The sequence below is a fragment of the Mustela erminea genome, chromosome 9 (genome assembly GCF_009829155.1).
Source record: "Mustela erminea isolate mMusErm1 chromosome 9, mMusErm1.Pri, whole genome shotgun sequence".
NCBI classification, from domain to species: Eukaryota; Metazoa; Chordata; class Mammalia; order Carnivora; family Mustelidae; genus Mustela; species Mustela erminea.
Window position 1 is genome coordinate 46,812,475 of NC_045622.1, and position 17,885 is coordinate 46,830,359.

The 17,885-nt window shown below is 43.1% G+C and overlaps 1 protein-coding gene across 13 annotated transcripts in view; it reads left to right on the forward strand.

Moving 5' to 3' along the window:
• The window catches only part of DLG2 (discs large MAGUK scaffold protein 2), a 2,075,147-nt gene that overhangs the window by 1,829,291 nt on the left and 227,971 nt on the right, over positions 1-17,885 (forward strand). Inside the window, exon 1 of one of the 13 annotated variants that reach the window (XM_032356664.1) lies at positions 3,666-3,753. The exons of the other annotated variants lie outside the window; for them this stretch is intronic. Within the exon in view, the coding sequence (XP_032212555.1) occupies positions 3,717-3,753 (37 nt within the window). The 5' untranslated portion in view covers positions 3,666-3,716. Of the gene's footprint in view, positions 1-3,665; positions 3,754-17,885 lie in introns of those variants that run through there. 13 annotated transcript variants of the gene reach the window in all.

Consider the following 17,885-nt stretch of genomic DNA (forward strand, 5'->3'; position numbering starts at 1 on the left):
TGTCATTAACTCCATCTGTGAAGTTCAGGAAGATTCCCAGAGGCAGCAGTGTTTGAATGTGCCTTAGAAGAATGTATGAAGTGAGTGGATGGAAGGGAAGAAAGAGCTTTCTGTGAAAAGTCACGAATTTTCATGGAAGAAGACAGTGAAAAGAGAGGCTAACAGAAGAACAAGTTTGTGAAGCAGTAACGTGCTTCACTAAGAATATAGGCTCCATGCTGTAGTTGATGAGGAGTCAGCAAAAGATTTTAAGAGAAGAGAAAACATCAGGTGGCCATTTTATGAAGAGTTCTCTGACAGCTAGTGTAGCTAATGCTTGGAGGGAAGGTGAGATTAGAGGGGAGGGACCCAGTCGGAGAGAGCTTCATTCATGCCAATGGCGGCAACAAAGAAGGATTTACAGACTACAGAGATGCTTTAGAGGTAGAATTGATGGGATTTCTCCCATCAATTGATGGCATTTGTGGTTGTCTTGTTAGATGTGGAATCAAGGTTTGAGGATAAAGTTTTTAGCTTAGATTATTAGGAAAACCGTGATGCCATTAAGCAAAGACTTTATGCCTGCTAAAGCCATGGTTTTTGTCTGAAACCTTCTCGAAACTATGGTATGACTTCAGCTATCACCTAATAGTTCTGTGGCATCTGCCATTTTTCACTTTCCAGAGCACTTCCTCTTGTTTGATCTCATTAAACATGCAGCTTGACAGATGAAAAACTGAAGTGAGTGATTTGGCTAAAATCATTCACCTGCATCTGCCCAAGATGGGAATAAAACCAAGTCTCAGTTTTCAGTTTTAAATCAAATTCCAAATTTGATAGTCTTTCACCCCAGTCCCCTCACCCTTTTTTCTATTTCGCATGGAAGATACTAGAATCAGAAAGACTTTTGAGTAGCAGAGGAATCTGGGAGCTTTGGAAAAGCCATAGAGAAATCTTGGGAGTTCTGGGGAGGAAGAGGCAAAAAGAGGGGCAAAAAGAAGCAAATGGCGATGAGCATTCCAGGCCTTCCACCTGTCAGTGTTTGCATTGCTATAGTAAAAAAGCATCCTGTTGTATGAGTGTGCCTATAAACCTCATTACTGCCCTCCACATTAGCCCAGGGTGGTGGGAGTGGAAGGCGGGGGGAAGGACCAGCTGGTGATGCCTGTGAATGGCACTCAAGTTAGTCCTTGGGTCCCTCCCATCTTTTCATAGGGTCCTGGGTGGCTTACTAATCAGCATTACACTCAAAACCTGTCCCCCAGCAATCTTAACCTGGGAATGAGTAGATTTATTGGTCATGTTAGGTGAGCTTGTCTATGTAGAAGCTGTGAAAATAAGACTGCCAATTTGAACATGGAATCTCAACTTCACTGAGCAGAGGGAATGGAGGGTCTTGGTTCTTACAAACCCAAATTTCTCTCCTAGAAAGAGTAGAATCACTTCACCATGGTGGGAGACCTGTTTTGCGATTATCTTCTGTCCGTGTGGGTAATTGGGAAGAGAGAAAATGCTGGTCTGAGATAAGACTGGCATTTGTGGGCATGAAGAGAGTTTTCATCTCAGGTGTCATTACTGTCTTTTTCAAGAAGCAAAAGGGGCAGTGGTTCCAAGATGCTTGGAGACAGAGAAAGAGGATTCTTGATGAAAACTGCTCAAAGCACTCTTTTCTTTAAGACCGATGTGATGTCTTCCAGGATCCTCAATAACCACTTGCTCTAGGGATCAGCTCCCACGTGTGACTGACTGACTTCAAAGTGGTGGTCAAATACTTGTACTTAAGAGAGACACGAGCTGTGATTGTTCAGCTCTCATCCTTCTGGGAGGTTTCATTGATTATCTGTCTTCCTGCTTAGACTCTCAGCTCCTGCCTCAGGGACTCCTCTGATTTCCGCTTGCTCCCTTGTCCTACAGAACTGTGATTGGCAGGTTCAACAGCTAATTGTAAAACAAATCAGGAGAATACTGCCTTTTTTTTTTTAATTTATTTGATAGATAGCGATCACAAGTAGGCAAAGAGAGAGGAGGAAGCAGGCTCCCCACTGAGCAAAGAGACCAATGCAGGGCTGATTCAGGATCCTGGGATCATGCCTGAGCCTAAGGCAGAGGCTTTAACCCACTGAGCCACTCAGGCATCCCAGGAGAATACAGCTCTTAAAGAACATTCATTTATTTTTGACTTTTCTTCCAAATGTTTTTGTATGTGGAGGGGGAGAAATCCACACTGAGAAAGGCCCTCCCACACCCACGGGTGAGACCCTGTTTAGTTTCATGACCCAACCTAAAACCTCTGAGACTCACAGCTTTCAAACCCGTCGGGGTAGCCGTTCTGTCAAGACTTCTTAAAAGTGTTAGTGATAATTCCATTTTATTCCCGAAGACCACTTTGAACATCTTTTAAATCTTCAAGCAATTGAGCAGATTCAACCCCTCAGTTCTGTTTTTCTAGTGATAATTTGTTTCTGATGAATACACTTACAGCAGGTTTTTAAAATTAAACATTTACACTGAAATGCCTCCCCATCTTAGGTGAGCTTGATGGATTCTTATTTGAGTTTTTAAAATCATCATTGGATTTTCTAGCTTGGGCACTTTAAGTCTGCCATAGGAAATGACAGGGAAAAATAGTAGATGGTTTCCATGGCCACCACACGGCTGACTGAGGGAGAAACAGACAGGGTAGGGGAACGAACAGCGCCATACTAAACTGAACTGCAATAATGATCAGTAGTTCAGAGAGGAAATTTAAGCGTCTGGGCTCCACTTAGCAACAATCAATCAATCAATACATGAACAGCAATATCTGCACTGTGGCTTCACATTTATATCCTGTACCTATAAAATACCCAAACAAAAAGGAAATTGCAACATATATAAAAATTAAGTCATTAAGCACATTTGAAAAACACTTCTAGGTTAGAATAAAAATAATAAAAATTATCCTAATTTCCAAAGTTTAGCTATTCCTCCTGAAATACCAAGAAAAACTTTCAACAGCAAGGTCTTGAGCTTAGTTAGCATTAGGACTTTTTTTTAGTTAAAACGGAATGCGAAAGGGGTTGAGTTCTCAGATTGGAGGGACCTCGTTTCTTGACTTGGTGTTGCCACACAAAGAGGTAGAGGGTGAATTTGCTTCCTTAAACCCTCTCTTTCTATTCTTTCCACCTAAAGGCTCACTGAGGCAGGCATTTCCTGGCCCAGGGGAGCCGGCAGACTCCTGCCTGCTAACCTAAGACCGGACCTAAGCAAAAAGAACTTTGTTTACTCTTTTAAAAGAAGGTACCAGGCCAACACTACCGTGGTGGCATTTCAAACACCAGCAGCTCACTAGAGCGGGGGACGGGAACGTTGGGTGAGAAGTCTCAGCTTCCCTTCAGCAGGCTCCCCCAGCAGGCAGCGGCCGCCTCCCCCCTTCCAGGGCTAAGTTCTTGTCAGAAGAGAAGAAAAAGAAAAAGCTGAGGGAAACATCTGGAAAGTGCCTCGTTACTGCTTTAAAAGGACGGCGAGGAGAAAGTAATCCCATCTCTTAAATTGGCCCTTTTGTGTTGCAAAGCATCTCAAACAAGCTCTGCCAGTAGGCTGAGAAGGTGGCCCCACCTGCCTTCCTCCATAGAGGCTTTGGCCACAACTCAGGATCCGCAGGAGTGTGCGCTGGGAGGGCGGAGTTAGACTCCGGTACTACTCAGCCGGGCCCGGAGGAGGGGAGCAGAGCTGAATTTGGGAAGCAGCTCCCTGCTATGCTGGAAACCTCTGGAAACTGGCTAAGGAGCTGCGGTGAGAATCATGCTACTTTTCTCAGACCCATTTCTCTTGACAGGCCCGTGGGGAGTCGGGGCCATTAAAAGGAAAAGAGGAGGGCACGTTCCCCTCTCTTTCCCTTCCTAGATCAGCAGTGCCTGCCACTTCTCAGCACCCACTGCTTGCAGACGTCGTAAGGCTGCTCTGTTTTCCTATCTGCTGCTCTCCGTGGTCTAAAGGAACCGCGTGTAGTTTATCTTCCCTTCCTCCCCGTCAGTGCAGCCCCAAACCCACACTTCATGAGCTTAATTCATCACTGGTCACCTCCTGCTATGTCTGTCTCATGTGAACTGCCAGGCTCTTGCTACTGTGTCTCATGGACAGAAATTGAGGAAAGTGAAATTCTTGCTGCTGATCTAAATGGGTTCCAGAAATGCCTGGATCCACACTGATTTCAGATCAGATAATTAATGTATACACATTCTGTTGAAATAGCCAGAGCCTGCTGAGGCAAAGTGCAGTTGGAACGCAGGGAGGTAGGCTGGTACGTGTCTGAAAGAACCAATAGACTTTGGGGTTGAACTCTTCTTTCACCAGTTACAAACTATGCAGCCTTGGGAAACCACTGAACTTGGTGCCTTCAGTTTTATCATCTGTAAAAATGGAGTTATATTACTGATTTAGTAAGGTTGTTTAAAGTTTAGTAGTTGCATGTGGAAAGCTGCACTCCAGGACCTTCTAAGGGACAAAGACCATGGTTGCTTATGGGGGGGGTGGGGGGCATGTTATTTGTTAACAATCTTAGCTTAGTAGCTAAGAATGTCAGCTCAAATTATCCTGCTTGATTTCTAAGCAGGACTTCTAAACTTCGTGGTTAGCTTATATTAGCTGAGTAACGTAAGCCTGTTTCCACAGCTGCAAAATCAGTGGTAATAATAGCAGTAACTATTTCCTGGATCTCTAAGGATTTGAAGACCTAATGCTTCGTATGTAAAGCTAGCACACAGCCGATACTCAGTAAATGTGAGCTGCTGTCGTAAAGCAGGAATCTGACTGTGGAGCTAGACAGTTGGCATCCCTAGATGAAATTCGTTGTTGTTATTGTTGTTTTAAATGCAGAGGTTGGACAAGATGAATCCTAAGGGGCCTTCTGTGTCCTATCTGTGTTCTAGATGCAGCCACAAGCCTATCACATAGACCCACACCTTCCTTGGCAGGGGCCATAAATAAAAAATTCAAACCTATCTTTTGTTGGGAACCCAACATAATCTATGTTTTGGACTTAAAAATCACAGCCAGAGCATGAAGCCAGATGCCTCATTTCCTATACTACCATGACTTGATTTCCTTATGAACAAGCATTTTCACAGTGCCAGATGCCACTTTGCATGTCTGGACTTTGAGGACAGAGAGATTCGCATTCAAACACTTTACACTAGTTTTAAGAAACTTTATGCACACAAGATGGCTGAGAGCCGTATTTGTTAGCTTTTCCAGTTTCGGTGTTATTTTTGAAAAGGAACCTTAACCTGTAGGTCTGCATTCTGATGGCAGTTAATATGTATCTGGCAGTACAACTGAGCTGTTAGCACCCGGTTTAAAAACCAGCCCGGAGTCACTCCTCCCCCCTGCCTCTGGGGTGAGGAAGTAGACTTGCTGGGCTGGGAGATTTGCATTCTCTTCAGATGTGGGCTTCCCTAGTCAGCACAGTCTTTGTTACTTTATTCCCTCCACCCCCCCCTCCAAATCTGCCTTCCACAATTCTAAATCCCTTTTGGGCGCTCTGAGGTAGGCTAGCACCCCCACTAAGGGTAGAACAGTTGATTGCTGGTTTTTTAGAATTAAGTTGTTTGCTGTAAGACTACCCAGAAAATAAGGACTGTGGTGGTTTTGTTTAGTTTTATTTTTTAATATTTTACTTATTTATTTATTTGACAGAGATCACGAGTAGGCAGAGAGGCAGGCAGAGACAGAGAGAAAGCAGGCTCCCTGCTGAGCAGAGAGCCAGATGTGGGGCTGGATCCCAGGACCATGGGATAATCCCGAGCTGAAGACAGAGGCTTTAACCCACTGAGCCACCCAGGTGACCCAAGGACTGTGGTTTTTGATGCCTGGTACCTAATACAGGCAGTCTTTGCTCGGCATGGTAGTGTTAGACTGTCAACATGACATCTTAATAATGATCAATGGTGAAAACTATCATTGTGACCTCTTAAATTTTTTTTCAAAGTATTAAAAACTCTTTTTGTTGGTTACAAAAATGGGGGAAAAAAGCAAAACAAATGTTTGTTCAGTAGGGTGTTATTTGAAGTATTAGAAATGTTGAAAATTAAAGTGTTTGATTTCTTTGCAAAAAAGAGTTGTTCGAATAGCGCTTGCCTTTTTCTTCTTGCTGCTCATAGAACACGATAATGGAGCAAGCATCTTTTCTCTGCCTTGGCAAAGTGTCCTATGTTTTTCTAATTCTGAATCAGCTTTCAACTTTTTATCCTTTGCACATTCAATGTTATAAAATATCTCTGAGAGTTCTTTTGATGTGACGTTTTTTCCTCTGAAACGTCTTCATCCTTTTTCGCCCCAACCACTTTCCACCTTACGTTCTGAAGTTTGCCTTTATGAGGTTCCTCTGGCTGTGTATCTGTCCTTTCTCAAAGGGGGCAGTGCGGACTGTCTGCTGTTAGCTGTATCTTCTGTAATTCCACTGTTCCATGTGAATTTCACTTCCATTACCACTTTCGCTTTGTATGCTGTGCCCTCATCTTTGTTGGCAAATTCCCTCTTTCAGTTATCCATTTTGGGAAAATGTCTGTGTTTATTACTAGGACACAGGGAAGCAAAATGACTATATGCTTTGCTGTCTGTGTGTGAATGGAACAATAGGTGTGCGGTGACCCATGACCGACATACTACTTTGAGAGGAGTGGCATGGTATGTCACCGATGGTGGTATGCATCTGTTACTACATAGTGATTTGTGGACCGGAGCAAGTTTTCACTTTATTCACACACAGTTAATATACCACGATAATCAAAATTTGAATTATGTTGTTAGGGAACAGGTGTTACTTAATTAAACCATATTAATGGAAAACTGGGCATTTTGAAACCATACAAATGCAAAACTGCTGTTAGTTGCTTAATAATAAATGTTTGTTGAATGAATGCGTGGGCTCAGGCAGTTACACTGACCTTGTTCTGCAGTCTCAGTGTCCTAACAGCCTTTTGCCTGCAGCTCTGCCCCATCTCCTCCTTCCTGTATAATATGTTCACAGTAGCAGGTAAATGCAAGTCTGCTAAAAGTTGGCTTCGAATAAGTCCTTGAACTCTGAGCCTCTTGCCTCTTGGGCTAAAGGTCCAGCAACTTGGGGCGTCTGGGTAACGCAGTTGGTTGAACACCCGACTCTTATTTTTAGCTCAGGTCGCAATCTTCCGTCTGGCTCTGTGCTTAGCATGGAGTCTGCCGGAGATTCCCTCTCCCTGTGCTTCTCCCTCTGGTGCTCACTCTCTCTCAAATAAATAAATCTTAATAAAAAATAAAAAAATAAATAAAGGCCCATCTCCTAGCTACGTTTTTAAAATCACACTTCTCTTTGAGTACCCAACCTCAGTTCTAAAACAGACTAATCTGATCAACAGATTGACACTGTAAATGTGGAAAGGACTCTCAGGCTCCCAGGGTTCTTTCTTTACCTGAAAGGGAGGGATCAGCATTTTGCAAAGGAGGACTTTTTTTTTTTTTTAAAAGATTGATTGATTTTCAGAGATAGAATGTGGGCGGAGGGAAGGTCAGAGGGAGAGACTCTTTTAAGCAGACTCCCCACAGAGAGAGAAGCCAACAAGGGGCTCAGTCCCACAACCTATGAGATCATCACTTGAACTGAAACCGAGAGTTGGATGCTTAACTGACTGAGCCACCCAGGCTCCCCTTCAGAGGCCTCTTGAGTCCTGCCTTCACTAGGGGTGCTGAGACTTAGGCAGCAGGAGAGAAGGGCCTTGTGTCAGTAGAACTTCTCTGGCCTTCTTATCTCACTAATATCCAATAATCAAGAAAATCCTAAAATCTGCTAATTAACAAAAAAAAGTGGAGGAGACCTGGGAGAGGGACTCAAAGGTAATCCTAGCCTTCGATCTCAGGGAGTTTCCATTTTCACATGGGCTATGAATTCGGGACACATATAAGCAGAAACAGTGGTGGTTACCAGCACTGGTCTTGTCTGATGTGGGTTCAGTGCTTGTTTGCTAGTTCCTACTTCAGTGATCTTTCCCAAGCTATCTAGGCTCTCCGAAACTCACTTCTCTTTCTGTAGACTGTAATAATTATCTCCCAGGGTTTCTGAGAGTCTTGAACATAGTAACGGACACATTTAAAGTAGGATCTTTTGTAGAGTAAGAACTTGGGAACCAGGAATGATTTTAGTTACTGAGACACAGTTCAGGTGGATGTCATTCGTTTCAATAAGACCATCTTGTCCACAGGGTGCAGGGTCTGAGGGTATGATACAGATGGAATGTGACGGAAATTACCCAGCCTGTTCGTTAGAGCCCAAAGACTAAGACCTGTGTTTTCTCCTGCCTCTTTATTGATTGTCAGTTGCTGGTTGGGAATCTGTATTCTATCCTGCTCTTGCAGAGTCAGACCCCTAAATTCTTTTGGAGTATGTCTTTTGGGTATGTTCAGAAGCCTCTTTAAAGCTTTTAAGAACAAGATGTTCGAGTCACACAGTGGTAGGGCCCTGCTTGCCCCTCTGCTCCCAGGACAGCCTCTCCTGGAATGAGCAGGTGGCCACGGGGGCATCCCCATTGGGTTACCCTGCATCCTCACAACCATTATGCAGACACTTGGAGACTTTTTGAGAGAAGCACTAAGTCACTGTTACACCTGACGGCTGACTGGGCCGGGGCTCTGGGTTTTGGCTGTGTTTAAAAGAGTGTCGATCCTCCCAGGGACTTTGCCTCAGTATATGTGGAGTAGAGACAGGGCACCTGCATTATAAAAATGTTTCCTGGGTGAGGTGCCGGCAGAGCTGAGAACTGCTGTTCTAGTGCCCGTGGGTGCCGGTCTGAGATCAAAACGAGCTCTGCCTGCAGTTTTCTGGCCGTGAATGTGACCTCTTGCCCGGGGACTAGCATGGCCTGGGAGCTGCAGGCTGGCCTTGTGGTGTGTCAGAGCTTGGTGGCTGTGGATCCGTTTTACCCCAGGGCAACAGTTCTTCAGCACTGTCCCCTCCTCCTGACTGAACTTTTATAACTGCTGCCTAATTGGCCTCCTTGATTTCACCTCCCTCTCTGAAGCCTCCGTTCCACTCCACTCTGTCAACAAAGCCCTCTTGCTAAAATGAGAATTCCATTGTCACTGCCCCCCACTCCCCGATCTTCTAGCCACGGAGAACTGTTCTTTTTTTTCAGCATATGATATTTCTGAAAGTCTTCATGCATATTGTTTTCCTGCTGGAACTTCCCAATTAAAAGTAATAGTACTACTTTCATAAATAACAAAATGCTTATTTGAATATCTGTTATTTGTTAGGTCCTGTGCTAAGTGTTCTACACATGTCTGAGAGACTCTAAGCCTCTTAGAAGCCCATTCTAAGACCTGCTCTGAGAAGACTTCCCCATCCCCAACTGCCCAAGAGCTGAGTGAGCTGCCCTTTCCTCTGGGCCCCTTGGATCGCTAGCAAGAAGTTCAGTGCATTGCATTGTAATTTGCAGCTGAGGATTCAGCTGTTCTCCCAGGGGCACAAAATCTAGGACTTTGTAATCCCTTGTGCAGAATAGGCCACCAGCAGTCATGGGCTACCAGGGGGACGGAGGGGAGCGAGTCTTGGGCCAAATCATCTTCGATCCTAAAGAAACTTCTGGGGGCGCCTGGGTGGCTCAGTTGTTAAGCGTTTGCCTTGGCTTACCTTGTGATCCCAGGGTCCTGGGCTCCAGCCCCGAGTTGGGCTCCTTGCTCAGCAGGAGGCCTGCTTCTTGCTCTCTTACTCCCCCTGCTCTCTCTCTCACTGTGTCTCTCTCTGTCAAGTAAATAAAGGAAAATCTTTAAAAAAAAGAAAAGAAAAGAAACACCTGGCTGCAGATTGTTCACTTGACAGTGAATGAGCAGCTGTAAAAGTCTTATCATCTGTAGGTCATGTGGGCACAGAAAAGATGTATCCGAAGGACTCTGCCTTTGCACAAGCAGTGTGTTGTAGCTTTTGGCTCCCAGGGCATTCTGGACCGCAGTCAGAAAGACTGCCTAACTGTGGGCTCAGCAGACCAGACCTCCCACTACAAGTGGCACATCGTGGGTTAACTTTGTTTGCTACCACAGAAGGGCTGGATTGCTTCGCTTCATCTGTTAGGAAGGCATTTCACCAACAAACTAATGAAAGGCAGTGCATTCTTTTTGTGTGCCCTTTTTTTTTTTTCTAGCCCTGTGTTTTTACAGGCAGAGACTATAATCAGCTGTCATGATAGCTATAATCAATTAGCTTATGGGCTGTTTTTTTCCATCTGGACTAATTGAATAGTTGCTTTTGTTTTTATTTTTGTTTTGCCTCTCTACCCATTCCTGTTACTATAGAACCATATGACTAAGCCCCCTGAAAACCATCAACTACTCCCCTCTCTCTCTGTCAGCCTTAAGATGTGGCAGTGACCCATTCATCTGCAGAGAGATTCACATCTGCATTAATATTGAGGAGTTACTTATTTGAAAAATATGTGGAAGTGGAAAGCAAAAATTAAACTAATTGGATGAGATATTTAAATTTAAAATTCTGGCAATTGCTTTCAGTCAACTTGTATTGGTGTCTGTGTTGTTGCGAGCTGGCTGTGCAAATCATGTCCTCTGTAGCTTCAAAGGAAAATCTAGGACTTTCTAACGTAGAGAGGTAACCTGCACTTCCTTGAAAAGATGGGAGATCCGCTGCACTGAAAAAGGTTAAGCAGAGTATCAGATTAGTAGAATTAAGGGGAGAGAGGTGATGGGCACCAGAAGAGATTTGTTTCTGTTGAAGCTGAGACATTTCTTGAATAAACCACAGAACAGAGATGCTTCTCTAACAGTAAACTTAAGAGCCTGGTTAGCAGAAAACTTTTGAGTTGGGCAAACATTTCAGCAAACATTTTTTGCATGCCTATATAACTCCAGATCCTTGGTGAGGACAAAAAGGAAAGTAAGATGTAGACCCTGCCTTCAAGGAGCTCAAAATCTAGTAGAAGAAGAAAGATTCACAACATAACAAACACTGGGGTGTCTGGCTGGCTCAGTCAGTAGAGCATGAGACTCTTGATCTTGGAATTATGAGTTGATACCCCATGATGGGTATAGAGATTACTAAAAAAAATAATAATAATAATAATAAATAAACTTAAAAAAAAACTACACAGCATTAAAGATGGCCTATAATGGCAAAAGGGAAGAAGTGGGATTAGAGAAAGAAAACATAAACTTTCCAAAGACCTTGTGTTGTATACTCAAAAGGAAATCAGTCCTGACCCCTGTCTTCAGGTTCCTATCTGCAAAATGGGTATAATCCATGCCAGTGACCTAATTCTTTGTGGAATGCATTTTGAAGAGCACTTAGAAGAGCCTTTGAGCTGTTTATACACCCCTAACAATACCTATTACATAAATTCCATTAAAAAAAAAAACAATACATTTAAAGCAATGCTCACTGAAGTATTTATTAAATTTTATTATCCATTTTATAGAACACTCACTAAGGGATCTTGAAGTTCTTGTAGAAATTAGAAAACTAAGTGACAGTATTAATTCCACTGGTTAGGTAGAGAAAGCCAGGACATGAGAGTAAGGGACCTGGCCAAGGACCCCAGGATCTGCTCTCTTACTTCTTTGTCTCTGTGCTTGGGGACCTGACTATAGATTTACTTATACATGGTTTTCTTCTGCTGAGAATTAAAAACAAAAACCAAACAAAATAAACAAAAAATGTGCTTATGCCTTTGGAGATGGGATTCTTTTCATGGAGTTTTAAAATACATTCAGCAGATCTTCACTGAGGATCTGCTATGTGCCGAGCATGGCAGAGACATTGGAGGGCCAATCAGACAGTCTGCACCTTCACAAAGCTTAGAATCCAATTATGGGGTAGCAGTGTAGGGCAGTCGCGGAGGTCTTACAAGCTGCATTTCACTCAGATTGACAAAACAATCTGAGAAGCCTCTTGCAGGAAAAAAACGTCAAAGCTGGGCTATGAAATTCTGAGAAACTAGTCTTGAGGAGTAGAAAGGAAGAATAGTAAGAAGAAAAGTAGGACAGTAAGAAGGAGCACTCAGCCTGTCTGAGGAAGTAGTTCAGTGGGCTGGAATCGAGACCCGTGCGTGATGGAGTCTGGATTGTTAAGGAGGGCCCAGATCACGGAACGCTTTTTATACCCAAGATGGAGTTTGACCTTTAATCTGAGGGCTCTGGGGCCAGTTAAACGATTTTAAGCAGATGTGACAGGAGCAATATTGCCATTAGAAAAAAAAAAAAAAAAATCACTTATCACTTCTGTGAGGAGAATGACCGTAGGGAAGACAATTATTGAGAAGACTGGGATGAAGGCTGTTAGTGTAAGGGGTGGGCAGGTAAGCTGTAGGTCTCAGGGGGCTGCTCTCACTGCTCTCTTTCGAGGGCAACACTATGAGGATTACACGCATGGTCATTCCCAGGCCTTTTGAACACAAGGACTCTCTCTTCAACTGCCTGAGAGTGGTCGTATCTCTAGATTTTGTTGATACAGCTAATACTTAATGATACAGTAATATATTGAATTAAATTTAAGTGAATGCACATTTAGTCAACCGGGTAACCTATGTACATTTAGCATTAGTAGGATATACATGTAGGAGACACTATTTTTTTCAAGATTTATTTATTTCATTCTTAAATTCTTAAAACTATTTTATTTATTTATTTGAGAGAGAAGGACAGAGAGTGAGCTCATGAGAGGGTCGGAGGGAGAGAGAATCTTCAAGCAGACTCTTGGCTGAGCACAGAGCCCAGTGGGGCTTGATCTCATGACCCTTGAGATCATGACCTGAGCCAAAACCAAGAATTTGAGGCTCTGCTGACTGAGCCACCCGGGTGCCCCAAGATTTATTTATTTATTTTAGAGAGAGGGAGGGGTGTAGCGGGGAGGGAAGGAGCAGAGGAGGAGGGAAAGAATGCCAAGCAGATTCTGTCCTGAGCATGGACCCAGCCCCAGCGCCGCCAGTCCCCCCACCCCACACAGGGCTCCGTCCATCCCACCACCCATGAGATCATGACCCCAGCAGAAACCAAGCATTGGGCACTCAACAGGAGAGACACCCAAGCGCCCCTGAAGGAGACATGATCAATTCAGTCTATAGAATGTTTGGTGCCCTGTGAGTTTGAGGATTCTTTGTCAAAACACTAAGCATTCTAGTGAGTATTTGATTCTTAAACTTCAACCCAGAGGCAAGGAGGATTTAGAATTGTAATTATCAGTAGTTAGTATGTTAACTAATTCTTTTGTAGCGTTGATAGGTATTGTTTGTTGAGTTTACTGTAGCCAGCAGCCTTACAGTACCACTTCATTTTACTAACTGAGAAGTTAGTAGCAAGGTTTGGCTTCTGACTGATACTACTTCAATACCTCCTGGGGTTTAATGGATTGAATGGTTCTGTTTGTTTGTTTGTTTTTTAAAGATTTTATTTATTTATTTGACAGAGATCGCAAGTAGGCAGAGAGGCAGGAAGGAGGCTCCCCACTGAGCAGAGAGCCCGATGCGGGACTGGAGCCCAGGACACTGGGCTCATGTCCTGAGTCGAAGGCAGACGCTTTAACCCACTGAGCCACCCAGGCACCTGGATTGAACGTTTGAATTCCAATTCTACCACTGTGATTTGGGGCAAATTATTTAATCAATAGTAGTATCTGTTTCCTTATATATAACTTTACAGTTACACTAAACATGAAAAACACTAAAAATCAGTTTAATAAAATGTGAAGATTAAGAAAAAGGAGAAATAAAATTGAGGAAGAAAGAAAGGGACTAAAATGTGGGCAGAATGCAGAAGAAACAGGAAGAAAAGAAGATAAGGAAGGGATAAAAGGTAAAGAAGCATGATGGGAAGATAATTTATTAAAAGTTAAGGTTTTAAACATCCATTATCTACTTTAATAATGATTTAACTCCATGTGGCATATACCCATTGGGTATAGTTATATTTGTGTTTCCTGTTCTTAATTTTAAAGATCAACCAAGGGATACCTGGGTGGCTTAGTCGTTAAGCAGCTGCCTTCAGCTCAGGTCATGATCCCAGGATCCTGGGATGGAGCCCAGCATCGGGCTCCCTGCTCAACGAGGAGCCTGCTTCTCCCTCTCCCACACCCCCTGCTTGTTCCCTCTCTTGCTGTGTCTCTCTCTGTCAAATAAATAAATAAAATCTCAAAAAAAAAAAAAAAATCAACCAACTATTTGTTTTGTTTAATTGCTTAGGAATCAAGTTGCTCTGTATATATATGGCTTCAGTAGAAAAACCCTTACCCTCACATGTATTTGACCTAATAGTACATTTTCAGGTCCACTCTAGCAACTTTACTTACTCCACACTTTCTGATCCTCTAGAGATGAATCATCAATCCAATACCCGAGTTAAAAGACATCTGTGTTCCTAGCTAATGCTCTCTTCAACCTTGCACATTTTCAAGTGCTCTGGCAAATACTGTGTGCCCCAGTCAGAAAACAGTGCTGTCAGCCAGCAGTTGATGGAGCAGGTGCAGAATTACAGAAGATGCAATTGCCACAGTAGTGTAGAGAGAGTTTCCTAAAGTGTTCCTTGGAGTTTATCCATCTCCTCTTTTTAAAGCATATTTATCATTGTGTATTAAAATCTCCAGTAAAAGCCTAATGGATTAAACTGGAATAATTTATCTTGTGAAAATACATTCCTTGCACCGAGTTACCAGATAACCACACCCTTTGGCCTGGATTTCAAGGCCTCCATGATCTGGTTTTAATTATCATATCATTTTTTTTCTTCTTGTTGCTCTTGTGGGGACATGAACCCCACATTTAAATATTTCCATCAGCCTGCCCCTGAAAAATACTTTCGCACGCCAGTACTCAAGTGCTCCTGTGTCTGTTGTTTTCTTGACTCTGGGAATCCCTCTTTTATGCAAACCTCACCCATTTTTCAAGTCTCATTTCAAGTCCTACTTTTTCTGACCATTCCAAGTTCAGGTGACCTTCTGAATTCTGCTACTGTGGCATTGTGATTTCCAGGGAAAACTTAAGGATCTAGAGTTGGGATACCTTGGTTCAAATCTTACCCTGGAGATGTGATTTTTTTTTTTTTTTGCCTTCTTTGGACAATTTCCTTATCATTAAGAAGACAGATAATATCTTAAAGGTTGTGAAAAGGACTAAAGCAGAAAAACTGGGTGAAAGCACTATGAAACTGGTATCATATATTTGCCTAGTATATTTAATTATTGTTTCCATTTTATATGGTCATTAGCAATTAGACATATTTAGTAAACACTAAATTCTTTAAGATTTTTATTGATTTATTTGACAGAGAGCACGAGCAGGCAGAGTGGTAGAAAGAGGGCGAGGGAGAAGCAGGCTCCCTGCTGAGCCAAGAGCCCCATGTGGAGCTCGATCCCAGGACCCCGGGATCATGACCCAAGCTGAAGGCAGTTGCTTAATGGACTGATGCTCCATAAACACTAAATCCTTAAAAAGAAGAATGCATTCATTCTCTATAAGGACTTCCCAAATGTTAATGTACACACGAGTCACCTGGGATCCAGTCAAGATGCAGATGCTGATTCATTAGCCCTGGGATGGAGCTTGAGCTTCCATGTTTCTAACGTGCTTATCTATGGACCATACTTGGATTAGCAAGTATGGTCAACCCAGATACAAAGGCGAACGATAGTAACACCCATGCTCTCAGTCTGCCCTCTCTGGCTGCAGTCTAGACATGGGATTTGCACAGTGACCTTCTCCCTAGTGTCCAGCTACGTTTCTGTGTTTATAGCTTTCTTCACAACTGCAAAAGCCGGCTAGCTTGGTACACAGCTTGGTCACACATAGCTGTTAGTCAGCTTGGGGTGTCAAATGCAGTTACATCAGAATAAATAGAAAATTCCCCCAGGAAACTTGCGGGGCTCCCACAGGGTGAACTTGATGTACTCTGAGGTGCCTGCTACATGACGGGAGTGAAGTGACTCACTTGACGTCAAGTCACAGACAGACGTCATCTCGTTACCTAGAAAGACCTTATGCAGCTAATGAATCCACGGAGGTGTCTAAATGAGGAAACACAGTGGGCGGCTGTGTATTTGATCAACCCTCAGTAGTGCAGAGCCTCCACTGGCCAGGGTGGCCGCTGCATTTACAGACCCTGCGCCACGTGATCTTCCCTTTAAACATTTTATCAGGGACTTCATTTTGACCTTTGAGGAGTTGTCAGTCTTCTTTATCTAATTCCTCATGCATGCGTGGGGCAAGAAAGCCTGAGTATCTGTTTTGAATGCCTAGTTTCATTGCACAGTTCCTACAGGTGTGTGGGTGTGGAAGGTGACTGCTGAGGCCATGGTTTTGCAGCTAGGCCCGCTCACACTCTGGCTCTGGGGACTTGAGGCCTGTGACCTAGTCTAAGCCTTGAGTTTGCCATTTCTCCAAAGGGGCTGTTAGAAGAAATGAGATAGTTTGAGTTAAATGTCTAACACAGCCCCTAGCATAGTTAGTGCTCACACACATTGGTTATGTCTGTTATATAATCAGTGACAGTTACTGGCTTACTTATAATGCTTCACTAATGTAATACTATACTTTACTGCTTTTCCTGTGGCAGAAACACGTAACATGAAATTTATCATCTTAACCACTTTTTAAAAAATTAACATATAATGTATTATTTACTTCAGGAGTACAGGTCTGTGAATGATCAGTCTTAAACAATTCACAACGCTCACCGTAGCCCATACTCTCCCCAAAGTCCATAACCCAGTCACCCTATCGCTACCCCCCCCCCACCCCCCCAGCAACCCTCAGTTTGTTTTGTGAGATTAAGAATCTCTTATGGTTTGTCTCCCTCCCTGGTCCCAACTTGTTTCATTTTTTTCCTCCCTTCCCCCAAAGACCCTCTGCCCTCTTAACCACTTTTAAGTGCACAAGTCAGTAATGTGAAGTACATTCGTATTGTTGTACAACAGATCTCTAGAACTTTGATCATCTTGCAACACAGAAATTCTCTATCTGCTAGAAACTAATTCCCCTACTTCTTTCCCCTCAGCCCCTGATACTTTCTTTTTATTTGTGCAGTATATGGACATGAATCCATTCTGTATGCCCTCACTTCCAATCACTGCCAGAAAAACAATTTGAAGTAAGAAAATTTAGATACAAGACTAAGCCTTGGATTATGTTAACTAGGTGATGTCCTTTACCAATTACAAGCTTTGATTCTATCACCCATATCTGCAAATAGGTACATGTTGCATGAACTGCATTATTGTTAATTAGTCTCTAATCACCCCTGTTCTTTCCAATACTCCTCTTCTATGTTCCTAAAAATCATCCATCTTAGCATTTGGCATGTTACACTGAAATTATCTGCCTTATGGGTGTTCCCCTTGAGTAGACAAAAAGTGCGTTGTGGGCTGAGGTTAAATGTTAATTCAAGCCTTATTTAGCATGTGTGAGGTTCAGGACACAGTATACACTTTATATTCCTCTCTCATCTGCTTTCATGTGCTCCCAGGAGCCCCATTTTCATCGTGTTGCAATCCTCTTTGTTTAACACCCTTCTGTAAAAACTCTTGGTGAAACACCCTCCCAATAATGATCGGTAAGGAGGAACGGACCAATCCAGCAGAGCGCAGACAGCAATAGGGTAAAATGCAAAGGTTGAAAAAAGAAATCCTACCCAGATATTTTAGACTGTATCTGTCTTTTTAAAATCAACTTACTTATGTATATTACTTTCTCCCGTTTCCTCTGCCAGGTGTCTGGAGAGGTCAAGAGCTATCTCATTACCTTCCAAATGATTTGGGGGGGGGATCATTTCCATGTACAACAAGCTGTTCTCTGAGGATCTGTATCGGCAGTTAATTTAGAGAGTCAAGGTTCACCTTCTGAAGCAGAAGCCAAGCCGGTTATGTAACCTGCAGTTCCCTGTCGAAAACAAAACCTGCAGATGCTCAG